The sequence below is a fragment of the Rhinopithecus roxellana genome, chromosome 10 (assembly GCF_007565055.1).
Source record: "Rhinopithecus roxellana isolate Shanxi Qingling chromosome 10, ASM756505v1, whole genome shotgun sequence".
Lineage (NCBI taxonomy): Eukaryota > Metazoa > Chordata > Mammalia > Primates > Cercopithecidae > Rhinopithecus > Rhinopithecus roxellana.
Window position 1 is genome coordinate 101,661,734 of NC_044558.1, and position 24,814 is coordinate 101,686,547.

Genomic DNA, 24,814 nt, shown 5'->3' on the forward strand with positions numbered 1-24,814 from the left:
GGAGTACAATGGTACGATCTCAGCTCACTGCAAACTCAGCCTCCCAGGTTCAAGCCATTCTCCTGCCTCAGCCTCCCAAGTAGCTGGGATTACAGGCACCCACCACCACGCCCAGCTAATTTTTGTATTTTTAGTAGAGATGGGGTTTCACCACATTGGCCAGGCTGGTCTTGAACTCCTGACCTCAGGTGATCCACCCGCCTTGGACTCCCAAAGTGCTGGGATTACAGGCGTGAGCCACTGCACCAGGCACAACACCCTTATTATCTCTGAGAAATCAACTAAATTTTAAAGTGAGTGGAAACATGTTCCAAACTACTGGGCCCTGTACTTTTATATAAGTAATGTATATTTCAATCTGGAAAAATGATTTATAAAGTGGTCCCTTATCATGCCCAAGTTAATGTGCAAAATGTAACAAGAGTGGATCAAATAAATTCCACAGAGAGCGGAGAGAACTCTGTCAGGGATGTTAATATTCTAACTACCACCCAGACAACACACAACACAAGGAGCCTTGCCTTAGCAGCTGCCAGGCCTCCTGAGCCACCTCCAATGATGATAAGGTCATAGTCATAGGACTCGGGAAGATCCTCAGGGCCGTTCATTTTTAGTAGCTTTTGAAGTCTGCCCTCCTGATAAGCCTGAAGAAAAATAACAGGAGAGAAAATAATTTAACTTAAAATCAGCAATGTCCAAAAAGCTTTGTAAGAAAACCTTTTCTTAAAGAAAAACAAAAGGAATTTTCAAAGGGAAGATGTTGTTTGATTTACAATTACAGCATACAGGTGGAAATATTCAACCTTCCTTACAGTTGTGAACTGCTTGCTTTATCTTAGTTTATTAGCCCCAAACACTGTCATTGCTAACTACTTTGAAGTGTTCGTATAGTACCTCTACATAAGTAAACCAGCTTAGGTCTAAATCAGGTTTAACCATCAGCCCTTTTTCCCAAGAATTTTTAAACTAGGTTTTAAAGATAGGGGCTTGGTAAATATGGGCATAGCTTAATCTGAATATAACAATTTTAAAAGATCAGCCAAATAGTTATTTAAGACTTTTCTGTACTGTTTGGCTGGGGCATAACATCTAGAAAATCAGAACAGAACTGTCAATTGATACTGACCTGCATGAAAAGTTAAACGTGAAAGTTGCTGCTTTTGTAGGATATTTTAAATAGGCACAACTCTGCAAAGTTCATTCCTTTAATTACATATGCATGAAGTCTCCCATATTTAATATTTAGTTTCCATATACTTAGCAAGTAACAGACATTTATAATTTAGGTGTTAAGACTCTTAATTTTTAAAAAATCCTTTCATTCCACTAATATAATTCTGATACACATTAATTATATTTCAAATCGGTTTAATATGGTATTTTGGCAACATATTTAATATTATCTCTTATTAAAATAAAAATCTATGTTAACAAGAGATAATGACTGAGAAAGTTGTTAATAAGCACAATAAAATGTTTTCAAAAACTCAAGTCTTAGGCCAGGCGCAATGGCTCACGCCTGTAATACCAGCACTTTGGGAGGCCAAGGCGGGAGGATTACTTGAAGTCAGGAGTTCGAGATCAGCCTGGCCAATGGGGTAAAACCCTCTCTCTACTAAAAAAACAAAAATTAGCCAGGCATGGTGGCAGGCACCTGTAATCTCAGCTACTCTGGAGGCTGAGGCAGGAGAAGCACTTGAACCTGGGAGACAGAGGTTACAGTGAGCCAAGATCGCACCACTGGACTCCATCTCATTTAAAAAAATAAACAAAAAGTCTTAACTTTAATAACAAAAAGAGTCCCCCAACTTACCAGCCCAAACTGCACATTTCTGTCTTGCCTACCATCAGATGCAGAGGGTGAAAGGCAGGGCTTAGGGTCAACGGAAGAACAAGGTTCTTGGGATGTGGAAGGGGGTGCGGTGGAGCAATGTGGAGGAGGAAGCACAGCACTGTGGCTACCTGTTGGCAGCATGGCGGGCATACGTAGTGCCTCAGGGACTGAAGGGAGAACACCTGGAAACCAGCAACAGTGGGGGCAAGACTGCACCACCCTGACAGTCTGCACAAAAGGTCTAGCATGAGAGGCTGGTATACACAGCCAGTAGTCATCAACTGGCATTATGGCCAAGGCTCCTCCTTCAATACAAGGCACTGTGGGGGAAAACCAATTTGGTAGTAACAGCCATTCGATCAAAGGATCAATTAAGCTTCAAGGAACTAGTGTGACTCCCTACTCAGTCTCAAAGAGCATGACTTACTGGTTTAAGAGTTAACTAACAAATGCAGTTAGATGTCCTGCTGGAAAAATAACATACAATCACTTTTAATCTCAACCTCATTTTATCTGCATGAACTTAGCAAAGATGGTGACAGAACACAATAACTGGCTGTCTAAATGAAAACCATGGTTCTGGGAGTTCCCCTCCTCCAACATACCTACTAGAACAAATACCAGAAAATGTATCCTCATGCTGAAAAGCCACATATTCCCTCCACCAATGTTTACAATCTGTTCCTTACTGAAATTCTGTATCTAACCTGGGATCTCCTGGTTCAAGCTTATAGTCAAATTGTATCAACCAGTGCACAGATTTTACCAAAAAAGCTCTGAATGAACCTCACCATTTCAAAGCACTGTAGGTAAAACTGGTAAGACCCAGGCAATTGAAGCATTCAGTTGACCTTAGAATGAAACATTATGAGGCTGAGCTCAGTGGCTTATGCCTGTAATCCCAGCACTTTGGGAGGCTGAAGCGGGCGGGTTGCCTGAGCTCAGGAGTTCACCACCAGCCTGGGCAACACGGTGAAACCCCATCTCTACTAAAATACAAAAAAAAATTAGCCGGGCGTGGAGGCGTGCACCTGTCGTCCCAGCTATTTGGGAGGCTGAGCCAGGAGAATTGCTTGAACCCAAGAGGTGGACGTTGCAGTGAGCCGAGACCGTGCCACTGCACTCTAGCCTGGGCAACAGAGTGAGACTCCATTTCAAAAAAAAAAAAAGAAAGAAACATTATGTTTTAAAATTTTAACCGAACTTAAAATTGAAAGTGCTATCATTCCATTCCATGTAAGTGGTACCTCACCTAAAATAAAAATAAGATAGAAGGTAGAAGACAGCTCCCCCAGACAGCATAAGAAGGTAGCACAGAGATGGAATAAGGAAAGGAGAAAAATGCTCCCATTCTCCTCCAATTACAATTGCTAGAAATTATGTCGGCTGACTGTGGTGGCTGCTACAGAGGTTCTCAAACATTTTCATCTCAGGACTCCTTTACAATCTTAAACCAGAGCTTTAAAATTGAGACTCCAGGCTGGGCACGGTGGCTTACACAGTATGTTCTCAAGGGTGGGGAGAATTACAAACCTTCTTTGTTGCCACATCACCTGTCACAGAACCTCTGGAAAACTTCACAGTTTACATGCAAGAGAATTAAAGTGAAAAGGGCAGCTGGGTGCGGTGGCTCACGCCTGTAATCCCAGCACTTTGGGAGGCCAAGGTGGGAGGATCACGAGGTCAGGAGATAGAGACCATCCTGGCTATCACGGTGAAACCTCGTCTCTACTACAAATATAGAAAATTAGCCGGGCATGGTGGCGGGCGCCTGTAATCCCAGCTACTCGGGAGGCTGAGGCAGAAGAATGGCATGAACCCAGGAGGCAGAGCTCACAGTGAGCCAAGATCGCACCACTGCACTCCAGCCTGGGCAACAGAGCGAGACTCCATCTCAAAAAAAAGGGGGGACAAACAGCATCTTAGTATTATGAAAATAATTCTGACCTTAAAGTATGCCAAAAGGGCCTCATACACTTTGAGAACCACTGCTACAGAATATGAGTAGATGACCTGCAGGCATTCGTCACTTGTTGGCAAGGCTTACACATTAGATAGTCTTCCTTTTCTTCCACCTGCCTGTCATAGTAATCCAATCCCTTTCCCCAGCCCCACTCCTACTAAAACACTGCTCTAGGCTCCCCACAAAAGGGAACAATACAGAAAGCAATTCAACTGTGGCAGTCTTTTAAAATCCTGACTTTTCCCCCAAGCTTAGTTTCTATCCTTTGCCAGCTTTGTACTTTTTTCCCCCCCACCATTATAGATGGCTGTGGTGCAGAAATAACCTGCGTTAAAATACTTGCTCTACCACCACTCACAAGGCCAGGTGACTTGGACCAATCACCTAATCCTTAACGAAGCTAACAGGTTCCTGACCTCATCAAATGGCTGAGTTTAAGAAAGATAATGCATATTAGCATAGTGGCTGGTAGGAATTAATCCCTTTAAGTTACTAATTCCCCACCTCCTGAAGAAGGGAAATTGCCTGGAACTAAGTCAAGAAGTGCTGGAATGTATTTTACTGGTGTCCTCCGCTGAGTTTCCCTGTGTCAATCTCCACTATTTTGAAATGTCCTCTTCCTAACAAATCTTGATCCAGCACATAGACAAGACTAGCATGATGTTACATTATTTCTATTCAATGTACAAACATATTACCCTTCCACAGCATTCCCTTGGAGGCTGGCGGCTTCTTTAACCAACACTCTAAGAGATTCCAACACAAAAGGCCCATTTTATCCATCAAGTCTCTCTTCAGTTCCCAATATTCTCCTTTTCTTTCTTACAACTCCAACAACACATGTAGCCATAGCACTTAGCACAGACATTGTTACACTACCTGGGATGTCCTCTTTTCTCCACTCCAACCCCTTCATGCCCTTCAAGCTTAAATTAGAAGCCTTTACTTAACAGCCCTTGTGATATAGTTTGGCTGTGTCCCCACCCAAATTGAGTTCCCACATGTTGTGGGAGGGACCTGGTGGGAGGTAACTGAATCATGGGGGCAGGTATTCCCTGTGCTGTTCTCCTGATAGCGAATGAGTCTCATGAAATCTGATGGTATTATAAGGGGGAGTTTCCCTGCCCAATCTCTCTCTTTGCCTGCCACCATCCATGTTAAGATGTGGCTTGCTCCTCCTTTCCTTCCTCCATGATTGTGAAGCCTCCCCAGCCATGTGGAACTGTGGGTCATTAAACCCCTTTCTTTTGAAAATTGCCCAGTCTTGGGTATGTCTTTATCAGCAGTGTGAAAATGGACTAATACATCTTGAGTTGGGTGTTCCTCCTCTGAGATCCCCCTGCCACCATCACACAATCCCATCAACTCTGCAAGGGTGGGTATCCTGTCTTTCATCTCTGTGGCCCCAGACTTTGGGAGCACTACCACCTCACTAGGGGACAGTCTAATCTTAATGGAACCACCACCACATACGTGATCTATTGTTGATCTCACGTGCAACACATGATTGACCTTATACAGTGCATGACTGTATTCTGGTAAATGATTTATGAAAAAGAGATTACATTTCAAATGCCTCCTTCAAAGAGCCTCCCCTTAACCCTTCTTCTCAGGCAGCACTTCAACCTCTATCCAAGCAACTCTTCTTCAGAGCTATCATCATTAACAGGAATATGTTGTCTTTCTCTACGATAGGGTGAACAATAGTTCTCCAATGTCAAAGTCTAGAACCAGTGACTATATTACATGTGAAGAGTGATTAAGGTTCTAGAGAGAGATTTTCCAGGATTATCCCACTAGGCCCAATATAATCACAAGTGTTATAAGGAGGCAGAGGGAGACTTGATCATAGTACTAGGAGATGTGAGGACAGAAGCAAGAGGTTGCATTGCCAGCTTTGAAAATAGAGGAAGTGGCCAGGCGCGGTGGCTCATACCTGTAATCCCAGCACTTTGGGAGGCCCAGGCAGGCAGATCACGAGGTCAGGAGATCCAGACCATCCTGGCCAACATGGTGAAACTCCGTCTCCACTAAAAATACAAAAAATTAGCCAGGTGTGGTGGCGGACGCCTGTAATCCCAGCTACTCAGGAGGCTGAGCCAGGAGAATGGCGTGAACCCAGGAGGCGGAGCTTGTAGTGAGCTGAGATTGTGCTACTGCACTCCAGCCTGGGTGACAGGGCGAGACTCCATCTCAAAAATAAAATAAAATAAAATAGAGGAAGTGACAGATTGTGGGCCAGAGAATGCAGGTGGGCTTTGGAAGCTGAAAAAGGCAAGGGAACAGATTCTGCCTCAGAGCTTCCAGAAGGAACCAGATCTGTTGATAACTGGATTTTAGCATCCAACTTCCACAACTGTAAAATAGTGTTATTTAAAACCACTAAATATTTGGTAATTTGTTAGAGCAGCAAAAGGAAACTAATATACCCACTAAAATATGAAATCATGAGAGGTGGGCAGTTTTCTATCCACCATTTTTCAACCAGTGCCTAGAACAGTGACTGGCAAAATGGGTATTCAAACAGTTGTGGAATAAATTAATTACCAATCACTTGGTAATACATTCTCCAGGACAAGGGTCTAAAAAGCATGACAAATGGTCAGAGACTCAAAGGAAAGTTAATGAACCATTACAGAGATATCACTACGGAGGGAGGTGGCATCATGGAATTTGCTGACTCTGAACTAGAGAGTGAGGCACTAACATGAGAGTCTACAATGAGAAAAGTTTTTTTTATACATTATCTCAAAGTCTTCCAGTCAGATGTTTATTCCCATTTCATATAGTATAGAGGCCCTCAGAGAGAAAGAAACTTGCCCACGAGCCAAGAATTGAGCCCATGTTCAATTTCAGAGATTACAAACCTCTTGCTTTTCCAACTATACTACATACCATAATTCATATCTCAAAGTACTTATCACAAACATTTTCTACTTTGATTCTTACTGTAAACTTAAGAGGCATTATTCCCATTTGGCAAATGAAAAACCTGATGTTTACAGGTTAAATAATTTATCCAAAGTATATAACTAGAATGTTATAGAATGAGGATCTGATCCCAGATCCTTTGACCAGCAAGTGGTTCTACCATTCAATAAAGTTCTATTATTTAAAAATATTCTCAAAATATTTTTAAAATATTCCTTAAAAATATTGTCCTAGGCTGGGCATGGTGGCTCACACCTGTAATTCCCAACACTTTGGGAGGCCAAGGCAGGAGGATTGCTTAAGTCTGGGAGTTCAAGACCAGCCTGGGCAACATAATGAGACCTTCTCTCTTCTGAAACAAAAAAATAGCTGAGTGTGGAGGCATGCAGCTGTAGTCCCAGCTACTCGGGAGGCTGAGGCAGGAGACTCACTTGAGTCCGACAGATCAAGGCGACTGCAGTAAGCCAGGATTGTGCTCTGGGGAACAGAGCAAGACCCTGTCTCAAAAAAAAAAAAAAAAAAAAAAAAAAAATTCTCCTACATTTCAGCTAACTGAACCTGCAAAATTTAAAGTACCCTAGGCCAGGCGTGGTGGCTCACACCTGGAATCCCAGCACTTTGGGTGGCCAAAGCAGGCGAATCACAATGTCAGGAGTTCGAGACCAGCCTGGCCAATACAGTGAAACCCTGTCTCTACTAAAAGTACAAAAATCATCCAGGCGTGGTGGCGGGTGCCTGTAATCTCGGTTACGTGGGAGACTGAGGCAGGAGAATGACTTGAACCCAGGAGGTGGAGGTTGCAGTAAGCTGAGATTGTGCCATTGCATTCCAACCTGGGCAACGAGTGAAAACTCTGTCTCCAAAAAATTAAATAAAGTTCTCTACATTAGCAAGAAACAAGCAGATTTGCCGTTTGATTCTTAATCTCTATAAATTTTTAATTTCCTTTTTGCTTCAAGGTAAGCAGTCACTTTAATTTCAAAATTTCAAAAATGATGAGGCAATCCATCACGCCCCATCATTTTACTGGTGTCATGCCAACCAGTAAAAATAGAAACAGTAGTGGTCAACTTTATATTTTAACAGCTATTAACTTTAGAGAAGACCCAGAAAATTACCTCTCCTAAGCCTCTAGATGATCTATTAATGCTTTTAAATCATCACTGTCAAATACTCCTAGTACAAGACATGAGGCATTCAACAGAGCAACTAATTGTCAGTAAAGTACTGGGGCGGGATCTGTTTGCTGTCATTAAGAGTACTTTTTCTTCCAACAGCAGATCTCTGCAAAACCCAAGGAGCTTGGTTAGTAGAGACATGCTGGAAATGAGGATCACTGAGATCAAATGATACTTCCATGACTGCTACTATAAATCAAAGGATACTAGACACTAACAAGGGTAAGCGCTCTTTAGCATGTGAAAGGAGGAACTAATTTAGAAAATAATTGGCCAAGTTTCACAAGAAAGTTCTATTTTTGCTAAAACCACTACTGTATTATTGGTGAAGAACCTCATCCCCATACATGAAAGATCCTTCCTCTCAGTCTTGGTATCATTTGTTGAGTCTTTGGATTTCCCTTTCCTGTACCACTAGACTTACTAGGGAAGTTTGCCACTGCTATGCATAACAGACGCCTAAACCTTTGCCAAATTATTGTTTAATGGCAAAATTCCACGACTACCAAAAATCAAGCTCCTATAAGGATCAAAGGGAAGAAAGTTTATAGGCATGCTTACTGCACCTTCTCAAGTTGTTTTCTTAATGACCCAAACTTTTGGCAATAATCTCCAAATAAGGCTGTAATTTATATTCTTAAAACAACTGCAAGCAACAGAAAGAAAAAAGCCTTTATGGCTTTACACTAAGTGAAGAACATCTAGATAAACTAATATGTTTTAGTTTCAAGCAGGGTCAGTTTCCTGGCATTTCAAACCCTATTAAGAAATGCAAAATTTGGCTCACACTTGTAATCCCAGCACTTTGGGAGGCCAAGGCAGGTGGATCACTTGAGGCCAGGCGTTTGAGACCAGACTGGCTTCCATGGCGAAACCCCATTCCCACCAAAAATACAAATATTTGCTAGGTGTGATGGCACGCACCTGTAATCCCGGCTACTTGGGAGGCTGAGGCACAAGAATTGCCTGAACCCCAGAGGCAGAGGTTGCAGTGGGCCAAGATCGCACCACTGCACCCCAGCCTGGGCAACAAGAGTGACACTTGTCTCAAGGAAAAAAAAAAAAAGATAGAAATGCAAAATTAAAGTGGGACAAATATTCAAAGTTGTTACATGATGAAACAGTGCAGATTCTGAAGGACATTCTATCTACCAGCAAGACCACAAACGGACACTAGGGGCCAGAGAAGAAATTCAGTAGATAAAAACTACAACTGGATAGCGAAAGATTTTGTGTTCAACGTGTAATAGATAAAAACATCTTCTGAAGATACTAATAGATGAAGCTATTCAATTGTTGCCCAGCCTCACAATCAAATATAAGTTTTTCCATAAATCTAATGGTCCTCTCGTGCCTAACTTCTAACAATTCCATGCATTTGACCTTGCTATTCTCCTGCCTAGAATGCCTTTTCCTTCTTCGTGTTTCTACTCAACTTTCAGCCCTTAGCTGACACCTCAACTACTACAGCAGAGACACTACTTTTGCTGAGTCTAATAACAGAAACTGTTTAGAATATGGATACTCCCTCATAAATCCTGTCTTCTTTGCAATGACGTTTTTATTCTTAATGTTGCATATTAACTGCCTTACAGACAAGTTGTTGTTGTTTGTTTGCTTTTTCTCCCACTTTTGTTTTTTACCCACTCTTTCCCCAACCTGGTTAGGAACTCTTTCTGGGATTCTCTTGGTTCCCTGTGACAGAGAAAGCAATGTATCACAGAGCATCATAACTGATTTTCGTAAATTATTATGTTTTGCAAATTATCAAATATCCCTTAATTTGGTATCCAAAACTTGTTTTTATTAATAGTCTTAAAGGGCATTCAATAAAACACTCCCATAAATATGCCAACGAATTTTTTGTAATAACAGAAGATCATGACCTTATAAATTACTAAGAAAAATATGCTGCACAGTAAAACGTCTGATGTTCTTGAAGATACTTTTTCACTTTACAAGACATACAATATGTGCTTCAGTTTACATTTTAATTTCCATTTAACTTCAGAAAAAAACACAAAAAGGATCCTATACTAAGAAATCTTTAGTATGAGGAATATGTAATCATAGCCTCAGAAATTTCAAAAGCTGCCACAATGTTTTTCCACTCCTGTAAAGTCAAAGATATGACTCCCTGTTTCCTGCCATGGCAACTGGAATCATTTCCCTCACCCATTTGGTTAACATTCATCGGCTCTAATATTGGCAGCCTGTCTTCATCAAGCCTTATTCTTGCAAAACCATCTCTTACAATAAAAGAAACATAAAATATATTCTCCACAGTACGAGAAAAAGAGTTTGGATCAATCACAAACTCAAAATAGGACACAGGAGTATCAGGATACTTTCGAAAGTAGGTTTGCAACAATCCCAAAATCCTTTCTACGTTTTTTTCTGTCGCTTCTGGATAACTACTCAGGTCCAACTTCCGCAACTTTGCAGGCATATTCCCATTTTCTTCCATCTTGCGAACTTTTTTCTGGTGTTCAAGTCGGGGCTTTGGTGCAGAAGGTTCTAGTTTGAATGAACCAAAAACAAAATGGAATGTCTCAGCTTTTACCATCCAGGATGTTGCTTCCTTTTCCATCGCCTTCCAGAAGGAAAGAGCTATGTTATCACACTCACTCAAGTCGTCAGGCTCGCCTTCCATCCAATTCAGACCCCCGAACAGAAACAGAAAGTCACAAAATGCTAACTGATTAAAGAAGTTCAGGTCAGAGTTTAACTGCTTTGCCTTTTCTTTACCCAAGTCAGAAGCCATCACAAGAAACTGGGCGTCGAGGGCTGCTTCTCTGGTTCGGCTCACTCCATCAAACAAGACATTGGCTTCCTCCAGAGCCTCGGTCAAGGAGTTGTTCGCCGAGTTCACGATGTCCTCCCGGTTCTGCCGCACGCAGTACATGAGCTGCCGGTACTGCCTGCGGATGCTGCGGCACTTCTCCTCGTCAGGGGTGAGCTCCAGGAGTTTTGGGTCTATGTCGGCCTCCCCAGAGCTGAGGTCGTCGGAGCAACCCGTGACCCTCACCGCCACATCCATCTTCATCGGCGCTCCCTCCGTCGCCGCCGGCTTCGCCGCGTACTCGCTACTGGGGATGACCACGAGCTGTTCCTCTCCTTTCTCTTCGTCTCCCTTCCGGGAAGCTTTTTCAACCGACATGCCGGCCACTGGTATCTCTGAAGTAACGGCCCTCCCAACTTGTGGAAACTGGCTGCAGCTGGGGCCGCGGACGCCCGCCCATGCGCATTAGCGGCCCGGCCCGGCGCGACCCGCCCCCAGCACGCTCTGCGGGAAGACAGCCCCGCCCCAGCCCGGATGCGCCACGACCCGAGGCGCTCGCTCATAGGCAAGCGTCGCGCTCCGAACACGCGCAATAATGGGCCCCGACCCCAAACGCGACTTATGCCAGCTCAGGGCACAGCTATTCTTTTTCAAAGCGTTTACCGACTGGATCACCTCACTTTAAAAAAAACACTTTTGGACAACTTTAGACAAAACTGTTGAGGAGACTAAAGGTCCTGCGCTTTAAAACGATCGCTGCCATCATATACCGCAGTGAGGTCGACCTAGGGTTTTGTTTTTTTGTGAACTAAATCTGGCTGGACTGTAACCGCCGGTAAGGCCAAGGCCCGTGAAAAGCAGAAACTCCATTAAATAGGCTGAACTCTCAGTTCTTTTGCAAGGTGGTGTTTAGACTTATTATACAAATGTAAATCGGGTTAATTACTTTCACAGGTCCTCTTTAAAAACCAAACCCCCTCCATCACCCCATCCCGACGATCTGTGGGGTCGGGGGAGCCTCCAGTATGCGTGCTAACCCCTGCAGGAAACTGGGTGCTCGCATTACTCAAGTGAACTTTGGTTCTCCACCATCCAGGAGTGGAAGAATAGAATGATGGGTAGAGATCTCTGCAAAAAGAGCTATTTACTTGGAAGGTTGCCAACATCTAAAGGCCACCGACACTGAATGGGTAGGAACTCTGAACCCTAAAAGGTGAGCAAAGCTATGAAGATTTCAGAAACAATCTAAGGATATGAAAGCTTAATCTGTAAACTGGGTGACTAATCTGCGTTGGAAAATTTACCCATTGGATTTAATGGGGTCACTGGAAACTCAAGTGCAGTTAATCACAGGACTCCGCTTATCTGTCTCACCAGTAGCAAATAGCAAAGTATACTTAACAACGGGAATTAATACATCTGGTTTTTAAAGAGAACATGCACACAACCAACCCATGGGCATCAACAGCTTTTCAAACCTGCAGCAGGTGCACCTTAAAAAAAGACATCCACAACTGCACCTGTCCAACTGCCAGTTTCACAGCACCAGGAAGTAAATTAGCCCTACCATCCTTTATGCAGATAGACTTGTTCATATTTCTTTAGCATTAGCAGAAGGTTTTTTGCAAATGTATAAACACCAAAATCTAGTAGTATTAAGTTACTCCAAAATCCTTATATTACCATTTGCCCCCAATTATTTTATTAACTAGGGGTAATTCAGGGAAATACATGCATTTTTCAAAACACCATGCATTACAGTTAGTTGTACATATATATGATCCTACGCTATTAGATTGTTGGCTTCTCAAAAACAAAAACTGGGTTTTACATCTTCCAAACATAGCTGTTTTTACATGGATGCACTTATGTACTGAATGTATAAATTAAAATAGATTTAAAACTGTCCCAGCATCTACTGCAAGTTATTTGGCAGCAAAGATTAAGTTCACAGATTCGTGGAAGTAATCCTATACACTGAAAGGAAAAGTTGACTGCTCTTCAGAAAAAGTTATTATCCCTCTTCTGAAATAAAGGAACAATGAAAGATAGGTAAGTTGAGACCCAGGATCATTAAAGTATCATATCTTTCCCAAATCTGGCCAATTACAAACCAGTATTTAAACTTGTTTTAAATATTAGGTGAAAATACAGCTAAGAATTCCAAGACCCAAATCCAAAAAAGTCTGCTTTTACAGTGAACGATATTCTTGGGAGCTGCTCACATCCACTTTAAATTCAACAGTAGCTATTTACGAAGGTAAGCCAACCCTTCCCACCCTATGGTGCCTATTTTCTCCAGGCTCGGAGGAAGGAAAATAGGCTGACACCAATTTGCTACCTAAAGATCCTTTCATCTAAGAATTTCAAAATGCCTTAGAAAACTATATTCTCCCAACCTACTTATAAAGTATTACTAATACCATTTACAGGGATTTCTCAGGAGATAACAGCCCACACAATTTGCTCAGAGCAACAGAGCATACCAAGGCAAGCATTATTAAGTTGTGATTTACAGTGCTGAGTGCTTTCTATGCTAGATCTCCAAGTACATTATTAACATGTAACTTAGATCATCCTAAGAAAGGCAGACTTGCATCATATTCCACCTTTAAAACTCTGCCTTTAGGCCGGGCGCAGTGGCTCAGCACTTTGGGAGGCTGAGGTGGGTGGATCACCTGAGGTCAGGAGTTTGAGACCAGCCTGATCAATATGGAGAAACCACGTCTCTACTAAAAATAGAAAATTAGCTGGATGTGGTGGCACATGCCTGTAATCCCTGCTACTCAGGAGGCTGAGGCAGGAGAATCGCTTGAACCTGGGAGGCGGAGGTTGTGGGTGAGCCAAGATGGCACCATTGTACTCCAGCCTGGGGAACAAGAGGGAAACTCCGCCTCAAAAAAAAAAAAAAAAAATCTGCCTTTAGACATTTACTACAAAGTGAAACAATCTCAAGTTTAATAATTTTCCCCAATCATATAAAGAATGGGATTTCCATGCTGGTGCATCTTTAAATCATTAAACAGTGATTTCCTAACCTAAGGTCCAAGTGCTACTAATAATTATTTAAATGAAGCTTAAGAAGAAGAAACTGCACTGCTGATAAATTTGTCTGTGACTAGGAATAGAGAGCAAGAAGTGCACTGGTCCTTCAAAGCAATCGATGGAGTCTACCTTATTCCCACAGTATAGACTAGTTCAGGCAGCCATGAGACTGAGTTGCCTCAGAGATAATTTAGCTCCCCTCTTCCCCCTTTTTCCTCTTTCTTCGCTCAAGAGTTGCTAGTCAGGGTTCAATACAACCCTCTATTTCCTTTCCTCTTTTCTTCAGTCTTTTCTCCTATATTTTCAGTTCCTTTTCTAGCCTTTTCTAGGAGTTTAGGTTAATTCCAAGCACTCTGAGCTCTTTTCCACAACCCATACTGCTCAACACAAACGTGACAGGGTGAATGACAAAGGTCACATGTCTCCCTGTAACCAAATAAAGGAAGAAGTCACATGGAGTCCACTATTTTTCTCCAATAAGGTTTTGCTGTAAGACTTATCTCTAACAAATGGATTTTTAATAGACTTTTTGGAGCCAAAGCCAGGAATCAGTCAAGTTTGAGTCCCACACACTAACATACACACTTATCCTATCAGCTATCTCCCTAAACTTTTCTATTCCTTCTTTCATAGCAGCTTTTCTCCCTTCATACCACCAGGGTATCTGTTTAATACTGAGTTGTGAAGACATGTGGTAAAAGTCCTAGTTTGATTTGCCAGAGTTAGCAGGACATTAGGTATAGTTTCTCTTCCATCTTAATTTTTTTTGGGGGGGGGGGACGGAGTCTTGCTCTTGTCGCCCAGGCTGGAGTGCAATGGCATGATCTCAGCTCACTGCAACCTACACCTCCTGGATTCAAATGATTCCCCTGCCTCAGCCTCCCAAGTAGCTGGGATTACAGGCGTGAGCCACCACACCAGGCTACTTTTTGTATTTTTAGTAGAGATGGGGTTTCAGCATGTTGACCAGGCTGGTCTCGAACTGCTGATCTCGTGATCCGCCCACCTCAGCCTCCCAAAGTGTTGGGATTACAGGCGTGAGCCACCATGCCTGGCAGTTTCTCTTTCATCTTAATTTTCTTTAAAGTTATGTTTGTGTGTACATATTTTGTGTTTTCTTTTTTTATTATTAAAGGTGAACTTTGCTATGATAAGACAGATGTATTTTTTTTATGAAAATTAGTTTTTGAAAAGACCACAGACTGTGGGAGGGGACAATCTAGGTTCCAATCTTGACCTATTAGCTATTAGTATTATCTTAGCCAGCTTACTTAACCTCTCAGCCTCCAGTGTCTTTATTTATAAGACAGGAATACTACTACAGTTGACCCTTGAAGGAAACAGCTTTGAACTGCACAGATCCACTTATACCAAAGCGATAAAAAATACAGCATTTACCCAGGTCTGCCTGCTCCTTAAAGAGGAAAAAGCTTGTGAGAAATAAAGAAATACTGAGATGTGAAACCTGTGAATATGGAGAGCTGACTTTCCATATATGCTAGTTGCACAGGGCAGACTTTGGGACTTGAGTGTGTATGAATTTGGGTATACACAAGAGTCCTGGAACCAATCCCCTGAGGATACCAAGGGACAACTGTATTTATACCATATAATTACTATAGTGAATGAAAATTATGTAATGTATCTGACAGTGTTTTCAACTACTAAGTAGGTACTTAATAAATCAAACAATCCTAAAGATAGCAAATATTTAAAAACTATTACAAACCAGTAGTTTCACTTCTGAATGCTGCTTTAGAAACAGAAAAAAATTTTTTTAAATTTTTTTTGTTTATTTGTTTGAGGCAGAGTCTTGCTCGATCGACCAAGCTAGAGTGCAATGGTGTGATCTCGACTCACTGCAACCTCCGCCTCCCGGGTTCAAGTGATTCTCCTGCCTCAGCCTCCCCAGTAACTGGGATTACAGACGTGCAAGCTAGAGTGCAATGGTATGATCTCAACTCACTGCAACCTCTGCCTCCCAGGTTCAAGTGATTCTCCTGCCTCAGCCTCCCCAGTAGCTGGGATTACAGACGTGCGCCACCATGCCCGGCTAAGTTTTGTATGATGGGGTTTCTCCATGTTGGCCAGGCTAGTCTCAAACTCCTGATCTCGTGATCCACCCGCCTCAGCCTCCCAAAGTGCTGGAATTACAGGTGTGAGTCACTGTGCCTGGCCCCAGAAAAATATTTTTAAAGGTTAAATCAGTAAGGAGGAACACAGGAATATATTCCACTATAACAAATACTAGTGAAAAGAAATTTGCCATGTAACAAAATTTTAAAAACCTACTAAGGCTTCAACTATTCAAAGTGTGTACAGTAACACTTAGAAGGGTAAACCTCTGTACCAGACATTCTGAAGCAGATCCACAAATAGTCTGAGTTTATATGCAAAATTATTTATGTGCATTTTTCTCAGGAATAGCTCCTTAGATTTCAGCAGATTCTTTTAAGTCTAGTATCCAAAAGAGCCTTTGAATAACTGCTTTATTCAAATAAGAGGGCATTATTATTAGAGAAGTAAAAGAGGCTCACTAAATAATCTGGACTCACTCATTTGAAATACTTTGGAATAGATAAAATCTCCACCCTTGCTCTGTGGTCAAATCATATACTTAATGACACTTTAAAAACCCAGTGCTGGTTGACTTGCCAAGCCTCAAGAATATAAACAAGGGTGTGAGATGAAAAGAACAACTTTTCAGGTTATAAGAACCTCCACAACACCTCAAAAGACAGCAATGACTAGGTGTGTTATTTTGATAGACAGGGAGGTAAGAAGCACTGGGTGTGTGGCTACTAAAGGATGCAGCATTCAAGGAACTCCACTCAGGGATCAAATGAAAAATGTCTGATTAGTTGTCACTTACTTTCTTCAGCAATTGTAACGTAAGTCTATCAGATGTCTCACTCTGCCATATAGAGTGGTTGTCATCATTAAAAACAAAATCAGGCCGGGTGTGGTGGCTCACACCTGTAATCTCAGCACTTTGGGAGGCTGAGGCAGGCAGCTCACAAGAGGTCGGGAGTTCGAGACCAATCTGACCAATAGAGAGAAACCCTGTCTCTACTAAAAATACAAAATTAGCTGGGTGTGGTGGCGCACACCTATAATCCCAGCTACTCAGGAGATTGCGGCAGGAGAAGTGCTTGAACCAGGGAGGCGGAGGTTGCAGTGAACTGAGATCGCACCATTGCACTCCAGCCTGGGGGACAGAGAGAGACTCCATTTCAAAAAAATAATAATAATAAATATAAATTTATTTGTCAACAAGTGTTTGTATATTACCTTTTTTTTTTTTTTTGAGATGGAGTTTTGCTCTTGTTGCCCAGGCTGGAGTGCAATGGCACGATCTCTGCTCACCGCAACCTCCACCTCCCAGGTTCAAGCGATTCTCTTGCCTCAGCCTCCTGAGTAGCTGGGATTACAGGCGCCCACCACCACACCCAGCTAATTTTTTGTATTTTTAGTAGAGAAGGGGTTTCACCATGTTAGCCAGGTTGGTCTCAAACTCCTGACCTCAAGTGATCTGCCCTCCTTGGCCTCTCAAAGTGCTGGGATTACAGGCGTAAGCTACCACGCCCAGCCTGACAAACGAATTTTTAAATAAGTACATTGCTCTACAGACCTGTGTTAGAGATTACAAAGATAGTGCCTAGCCCGATGTCAACACAGGCGCTCAATAAATACTAGCTAAATAGATGTGAAGTGACTTTCTTCCCAACTGACCTGGACACACCTGCATAAAATGCTGAAGGCAGACAATGTTGCTGTCATACAGCTTTTAATTCTGAACTGCTTTCCAATATGCTGCCTAGAATCTCTTCTGAACAACCTAGAGCTTGGTTCCTGATAGCCCATCTTCAATAAAATCAGATACCTTACAGCTAAATCCTTTAAGTGAGTCTCTTCTGGCCCTACCACCATCTATATTTACTCAATACATATTTACTGAATGCACACTAGGTGTTAAAAAATAAGCCTAGGCCAACAAAAAGCCTTTTGTAAAAGCCTCTTACAAAAAATTTAAAAATTGGCCAGGTGTGGTGGTATATGCCTATATTCCCAGATACTCAGGAGGCTGAGGCAATAGGATTGCTTGAGCCCAGGAGGGTTGAGGCTGCAGCGAGCCATGATAGTGCCACTGCACTCCAGCCTGGGTGAGAGCGAGACCTTGCCTCTAAAGAAATTTTTTTCAATATATGGAAGATACTAAAATGTATCATTGTTCTCCTAAAGAAAAGTACAAGTAGGCACAGAAGAATGAAATTCCATTCAGCAAGCATGTAATGAATGAACACCTACCATAAGCCAGCACTATGCTAGGAATACCAAGATTTGCATGGGCCTGACCCTGAATCATGAGCACACCACAGCATCTCATCAAGGACACAAACATGTATCTCAATAGCAACAACATAAAGCCAAGTGCCAGAAGTAGGAGTACACGAGAGTGAGCTTTGCAGGCAAGCAGGTCTGGGTTCCAGTTCTGACTCTGCCACTTAACTAGCTTGTAATCTAGGCATGCTCCTTAAATTCTCAAGGCCTTTATTTTCTCATCTGTAAACCTGGATAATACCACCTCCTTCACAGGACTGCTGTTGAGGATTTAATCACTAAGTATTACACTATTTAGAGTCTCGCACATAATAGGCATTCAACAAATAAATGTTATAATCATTAACAGCCAAATTTGCTTAGATATCTGCTGGGCTCTAACATATGCCTGGGACCACAGGCATAAAGAATAAGACTAGCTCTCTGACCTTGATATGTAAGCCAAAAAATTATCATTGGCAGGATTCCTCCTTTTCCAAAAATAAAGATTTATAGGAGTGCTGTGGGAACAGAGGAGGAAAGGAATGGTAAACTTTGGCCTTGTATTCTGAACAGGCAGGCAGTTGGAAAAGTGGGTTGGGTTAGGGAAGAGAAGATAGGTGTTGAAATAAAGAATAGAAGTGAAGAGGAAAACTATAGGGAGAAATATTTTAGCTGCAATGATATTCCCAGGCGCCTCCAGTAAGTGAGGGAGCAGAGCAGGAGATAACTAGAAAAGCAGGTTAGGGCTAGACCCTAGAGGGCATTGAATACCAAGCTAAGGAGCTCCCACTTCATTCTGGATGCAGATCTGGGGCCAGTGAGTAGCAATCAGGAAGATGACTGGCAATGGGAGCTGGAAGAGGAGGGAGATCAGAAGTGGGAGGCCAGTTAAAGACTGATGAAATGGTCCAGGCAAAAGTAAATAGGGGCAAGAAGGTGACGCCTAGAATAGTCAGGCGCTGCTGAGTAAACAGAAGTGACAGGAAATCTGAAGCCTATACCACCAGAATTTCGATGCTGCTGTTAAAGAACAGATACACAGCAAAAAAACAGGTTTGTGTTTACACCTGGTAGAAGTAGGAGGAACTCAACTCTACAACCAGTAAAATTCTACATTTATTTGCAGTTCTAACAGTCTAAGACTCTTTTAAAACTTGGTAGTCCTCACCGCTTACTTCCTTTTAATGTACGCCAGAGAATCTGTCACTTCCCTCATCTTCAAAGCAATCCTCCACTCCTCCTCAGGCCTCAACTTTAATCAAGCCAAAAGCAGATACATTACTAATGCCTCCAATAAGAAGGGATTATTTCAGAGGAAAGAAACAAAATAAATTGCATTTTCTGTCAAGTTCTGGTAGCCTCTGAAGTTAAGAATAGTTAAGAAAGGGGATGGTTGGAGAGTTATTCAATTACCACTCATGTCCTGATGTCTGTTTCTGGTAACTAGAAGTTAGACTTGAAAGGAGACCTGGCTGGGTACAGTGGCTCTCACGCCTAGAATCTCAGCACTTTGGGAGGCCAAGGTAGGCAGACGACTTAAGCTCACAAGTTTAAGACCAGCCTGGACAACATGGTGAAACCCCCAATATACAAAAAATACAAAAATAAGCTGGGAGAGGTGGTGTGCCCCTGTAGTCCCAGCTACTTGGGAGGCTGAGGTGGGAGGATGGGTTAAGCCCAGGAGGTGGAGGGTGCAATAAGTCAGTAACGCACCACTGCACTCCAGCCTGGGCAATAGAGCCAGACCTTGTCTCAAAACATGAAAGGAGACCTGCCTTTGTCTCAGCATCTACCCCCTAAGACTGGAACATGGGGCCACCGCAACTGTCTGCAAAATTCATCTGGATATTAATCCCACATTGCTTTGTGCCTGTCGTCCCTCCTAATATTGCCCTGAAGAAATTATTTAAGCCCCGAGTTGCCAGTTTTAGTCTTATCTCCCAGGATTACCTCAAACTACTAAGTCTTAACTATGTCTGACACTTGGTATTATACCAGTAAATACTTTTTCACTCACTCTGCTTCTCCTCTCAGTACCACCAATAGGTCTTTCTACAAGTGGTTTCAAAATCCTGGAATCCAGAGGGAGATGCTGATTTATATACAAAACAGGTTCCCTATAAGAATGCTGGAACTTTTCTTTAAAAACCAAGATATTTATGAAAGCCATATGTCTTTGAGTAGTAGGAACTCTATTCATAGTTCTTAGCCATCTTGGAGCTCCCTAGTTCCAACTTTATACATGGACATACAAAAGCCCTAGCCACAAACAGCTTGGTTCTCTATTTTTCTATTCATTGTTAAAGTGTTCAATAAAAGTGTTACTCCCCTATTGGGCTCCTATTTGCTGTTTTCTAACAAATATGTTTTGGGTATTAAAAGACTAGTCCTTTGTTTTCCGCAATTCTAATTATCTCATCAAATGATCTTGACAAAACTACCCTATGTACAATAATATTAAAGCATCTCAAACTTGATTATTTATCCTAAGAATTATTGGAGGGAGGTTATTTAAAACAAAATAAAAACAAAAAGGCAGGCTGGGCGTGGTGGCTCACACTGTAATCCCAGCACTTTGGGAGGCCGAAGTGGGTGGGTCACCTGTGGTCAGGAGTTCGAGACCAGCCTGACCAACATGGTGAAACCCCGTCTCTACTAAAAAAATACAAAATTAGCCAGGCGTGGTGGCGCATGCCTGTAGTCCCAGCTACTTGGGAGGCTGAGGCAGGAGAACCACTTGAACCCAGGAGGTGGAGGTTGCAGTGAGCTGAGATCATGCCACTGCACTCCAACTGGGGCAACAAGAGCAAAACTCCATCTCAAAAAAAAAAGGCGGGGGGGGGGGCAGATGCCTAGAGTCTACTTCAAAAGAACTTGAGTAAAGCCTGGGCATGCATGCTTAGTACTCCAGGGGATTCTGAGCAGGTGGTCTGGAGTCTACACTTTTTTGGAACATTCTTCTGGAAAGCTTTCATCCTTTATCAAGGGAGTCACCTAGGCTCACCAACTTCTTCCAGCAGGATTCTTTCTCCCTTGTCTTCTATAGTACACTCACTGTGAAAGCAGGGTAGGTTTTGCTGCTACTGTTTATTCAGGGAAAAGGGGATGAGGAAGAAACAATATTAAAAGGAGAAAGGAAAAGTGGACATTTTGAAGAGCTCCCTCCATTATTTATGTTGCAATTAAAGTATGAAATCTTTACCTTCTTTTTAAGGTGTGGACTTTAGGACTATAAGCACCCAATTCTCCACTAAATAAATGCCTTTCTCCACTGAAACCCAAAGCTCCTTTAAGGTTTTCAAAACCTACCATTTAGCCCCAAATGTGGGCAATAATTGGCTGAAAGTTCACAGATCTTTCAAACCAATAGTCCTTACGTTGCTTTTTCTCTTCTTCCATTTCTTAGCACTCATTAAGAAACAAAAATAGGGCTGGGCCCGGTGGCTCACACCTGTAATCCCAGCACTTTGGACCACAAAGTCAGGAGTTCAAGACCAGCCTGACCAACATGGTGAAACCCCATCTCTAATAAAAATACAAAAATTAGCCAAGTGTGGTGGCGTGTGCCTGTAATCCCAGCTTCGGGAGGCTGAGGCAGGAAAATCGCTTGAACCCAGGAGGTAGAGGTTGGGGTGAACCGAGATCATGCCACTGCACTCCAGCCTGAGCATCAGAGTGAGACTTTGTCTCAAAAAAAAAAAAAAAAGACACAAAGTAGAGTAAGTTTACTTAAGAAATATGCTAAATGATTTCTTTTAAGTGTTCTTGGTGGTATGCTTTTCATTCATGGCACTATACCTCACTAAATGTCGTGACCTGCAGTCCCAGAACTTTAGGAGGCCGAGGCCGGATGATCGCTTGAGCCCAGGAGTTCAAGACCAGCCTGGACAACATAATGAGACCTCCATCTCTAAAGAAAAAAAAATTTTCAATTAAAAAAAAAAAGAAAAAACAGAACATCAGACCAAATCAGTTGAGTTCCAAAGCTTATAAAAAGAGTGACTCTTTTTACTCCCATTGCCATTAAAACCAGGAGCATCAGTAGGATTACATAAAGATCAAATTACTATATAACTTTGTAAACTTATGGCATAGGTGAAGATAACAGAATAATCAGACAGGAAGAAATATACCTATATATACTATATATATATACACACACATTATATATATATATTTTGTTTTTTTGAGACATGGTCTCACTGTCACCTAGGCCACGGTGAGTGGCGCAATCTCAGCTCATTGCAACTTCCACCTCCCAGGTTCAAGCGATTCTCCAGCCTCAGCCTCAGTCCCAGAGTAGCTGGGATCACAGGCATGCACCACCGACCTGGCTAATTTTTGTATTTCTAGTACAGACAGGGTTTCACCATGTTGCCCAGGCTGGTCTGGAACTTCTGAGCTCAAGGCGATTCGCCTGTCTCGGCCTCCCAAGGTGCTGGGATTACAAGTGTGAGCCAACGCGCCCAGCCAGGAAGGAATATTAATACAATAGACCATTGTTTCCTTTTACCTGCAAACTAAAGGTCTGAGTAACACAGTATATTTTAACTAAAGCTAAAAGCCTCCGTATTTCCATTAATTATTTTCCATTAATTTGCTGTTTGAAGTCTAGATCCATTCCCTATAACGATTTGTCAAAAATAAATAAAATACTTTTAGAAGAAAAGGTAATAAATACAAATTCAATTATTAGTATTTTTCCTAAGGCTGCAACACATCTAAATATATTTTTACATTTAACGCAGTCCTCTGGTTTACTTCTAAGAAGGCAATGTTTTCATTTCTTAAAAATTACAGAGATATAAATGGATAAGGACAAAAATCACATAGATCATGGTGATGGGATTACGGGAGGTTTTCTAACCTGGTAATCTACCACAGGTGAGATTTAAAAAAAAAAAAAAAAATGCACCCAGCCTCCAAGCATTTTTCGAACATTGTAAACTATAAATCCCTCAGTGGCTGTAACTCCTCAGTGGCATAGGTCTAAGGAAGGATTTCTATAGGCTCTCATAGGTCTAAGGAAGGATTTCTACTGTGTTTGCTACCAGCCAAAGGGAAGACTTCTTCCTTTCCCTTCACCCAACTGTTAACTCTGGGCTAAAAAAGACACACCTGAAGGAAAACGAAGTCACCCCAAGAGCTTCCTGGTTGCTCTCCTCCAGAGCCTGGGGTTTTGGGTCCCCTACCCCTGAGAGAATTAAGAGGAAGATTACAGGGCCACCTTGATGAGAAAGATAAGTGTTTCCTGATCCCTTTTTCTCAGGACTTCCCTAAACAACCAACATTTAGCAGATTACACTGCTGCTAAAAAATTTTATTTAGGGCCGGGCGCGGTGGCTCATGCCTGTAATTCCAGCACTTTGGGAGGCCGAGGCGGGCGGATCACGAGGTCAGGAGATCGAGACCATCCTGGCTAACTCAGTGAAACCCCATCTCCATTAAAATTACAAAAAAAATTAGCCGGGCGTGATGGTGGGCGCCAGTAGTCCCAGCTACTCGGGAGGCTGAGGCCGGAGAATGGCGTGAACCCGGGAGGTGGAGCTTGCAGTGAGCCGAGATCGGGCCACTGCACTTCAGTCTGGGCGACAGAGACTCCGTCGGGGGGGGGGGGGGTAATTTATTTACAACTGGGAGGGAAAGAGGAAGGGGAAATAGGAGAAAAAGGACATTTTTAAAAAGCTATTTTAAAAGATGAAAATCGTTAGAAATTTCAAGTTTCCCGGGATGTGAAATTTGTCCAACGTCTGATCAACTTCGATTAACACATGCGCTAGCCCACAAGCGTTTTTTCGTCATTTCCCAGCGCTGCGTCCCGTTTGGAGGGTCACATCCACGCTGGCTTTAAAGGCAGGCTGTGACCACGCTGGGCTCAACGAGCTCATCCCCCGTTTAAAAAGGCACGTTACTCTCTCCTACCTGCAAGGTTGGACCATGGCCGCCTATCTTTCTCTGTTTCACAAACACAACGGGCAGCTCGGTTTCCGCGGCCAATTCCGAGAGCGTTCCTTCCAGGGCCCGACCGTACTCTGTGGCACAAAAGCAGAGCGGGGCGTGTAAGGTACTTCTACCCCACGGCCAGGCGGGAACTGCGCCGGGGGCGGGGCTTCCGTCCCGGCCCTGCAGGCACCGCGTGCCCTCGGGTGACTCCCTTGCAAGTTAGCATGACTTGCTGCATTTCTGACAAAGGCTAAAACTCACACTTAAGCTTGGAGTCTGACCCCGGCAAATCCGCACACTGGCTGAAAACTGGGCCTCAAGGCTAGCTATAAACGTCAGAGTTCTAGTCAGAGTTAACTCATTGCACTGCTCCGCTAAAATTAAATGTCCTACTTTCCCGGTAAATCCCGAATTCAGAAAAGCTTCAAAAAAGAAGCTTAATACACATTTATCTCAACTTTAACAAAACACCTCCCAATTTGATCTTTCTTTGAACTCTGCATCTATACTGAATGCCAAAATCCAACTCCAATGTTTCCTTGACATTTGAAACCGTGGAGCAAAATAAAGAACACTCTGCCTATCTGCTGCTTTCTTAAAAAGAATCCTGAACTATATACGACAGTACAGATGAAACTAGGCACTAACGGTAAAATTTCACAAAGGGGTGAACTCAGTGGAACATAGAGATTCCACAGTTACACTGACATGAGGCCTATTCATGAGACATAAATCACACCAACATTCAAAAGTATAGCTGCTTATTTGGGAGGCCAAGGCGAGTGGATCATGAGGTCAGAAGTTCAAGACCAGCC

At 42.6% G+C, this 24,814-nt stretch overlaps 2 protein-coding genes across 8 annotated transcripts in view; both read right to left on the reverse strand.

Annotated features, from left to right (window-relative positions):
• TXNRD1 (thioredoxin reductase 1) overlaps window positions 1–24,814 on the reverse strand; it is a 62,841-nt gene that overhangs the window by 36,748 nt on the left and 1,279 nt on the right. For 3 of the 7 annotated variants that reach the window (XM_010357294.2, XM_010357298.2, XM_010357295.2), the window contains exons 2-3: window positions 23,979–24,088; window positions 522–644 (exon numbers count right to left, since the gene is read on the reverse strand). In XM_010357294.2, the coding sequence (XP_010355596.1) occupies window positions 522–608 (87 nt within the window). In that variant the 5' untranslated portion in view covers window positions 609–644; window positions 23,979–24,088. Of the gene's footprint in view, window positions 1–521; window positions 645–21,854; window positions 21,962–23,978; window positions 24,105–24,814 lie in introns of those variants that run through there. The other 4 variants (XM_010357297.2, XM_010357299.2, XM_010357293.2 and 1 more) reach the window with 3 other exon arrangements.
• EID3 (EP300 interacting inhibitor of differentiation 3) lies at window positions 9,689–12,892 on the reverse strand. The gene has a single exon (XM_010357292.2). It carries the CDS (start codon window positions 11,064–11,066, stop codon window positions 9,954–9,956), a length of 1,113 nt encoding a protein of 370 aa, XP_010355594.2. The 5' UTR covers window positions 11,067–12,892; the 3' UTR covers window positions 9,689–9,953.

Coding starts and splice junctions, on each gene's coding strand:
- EID3 (XM_010357292.2), bottom strand. CDS start 11,066: ATGTCGGTTGAAAAAGCTTCCCGGAAGGGAGACGAAGAGAAAGGAGAG.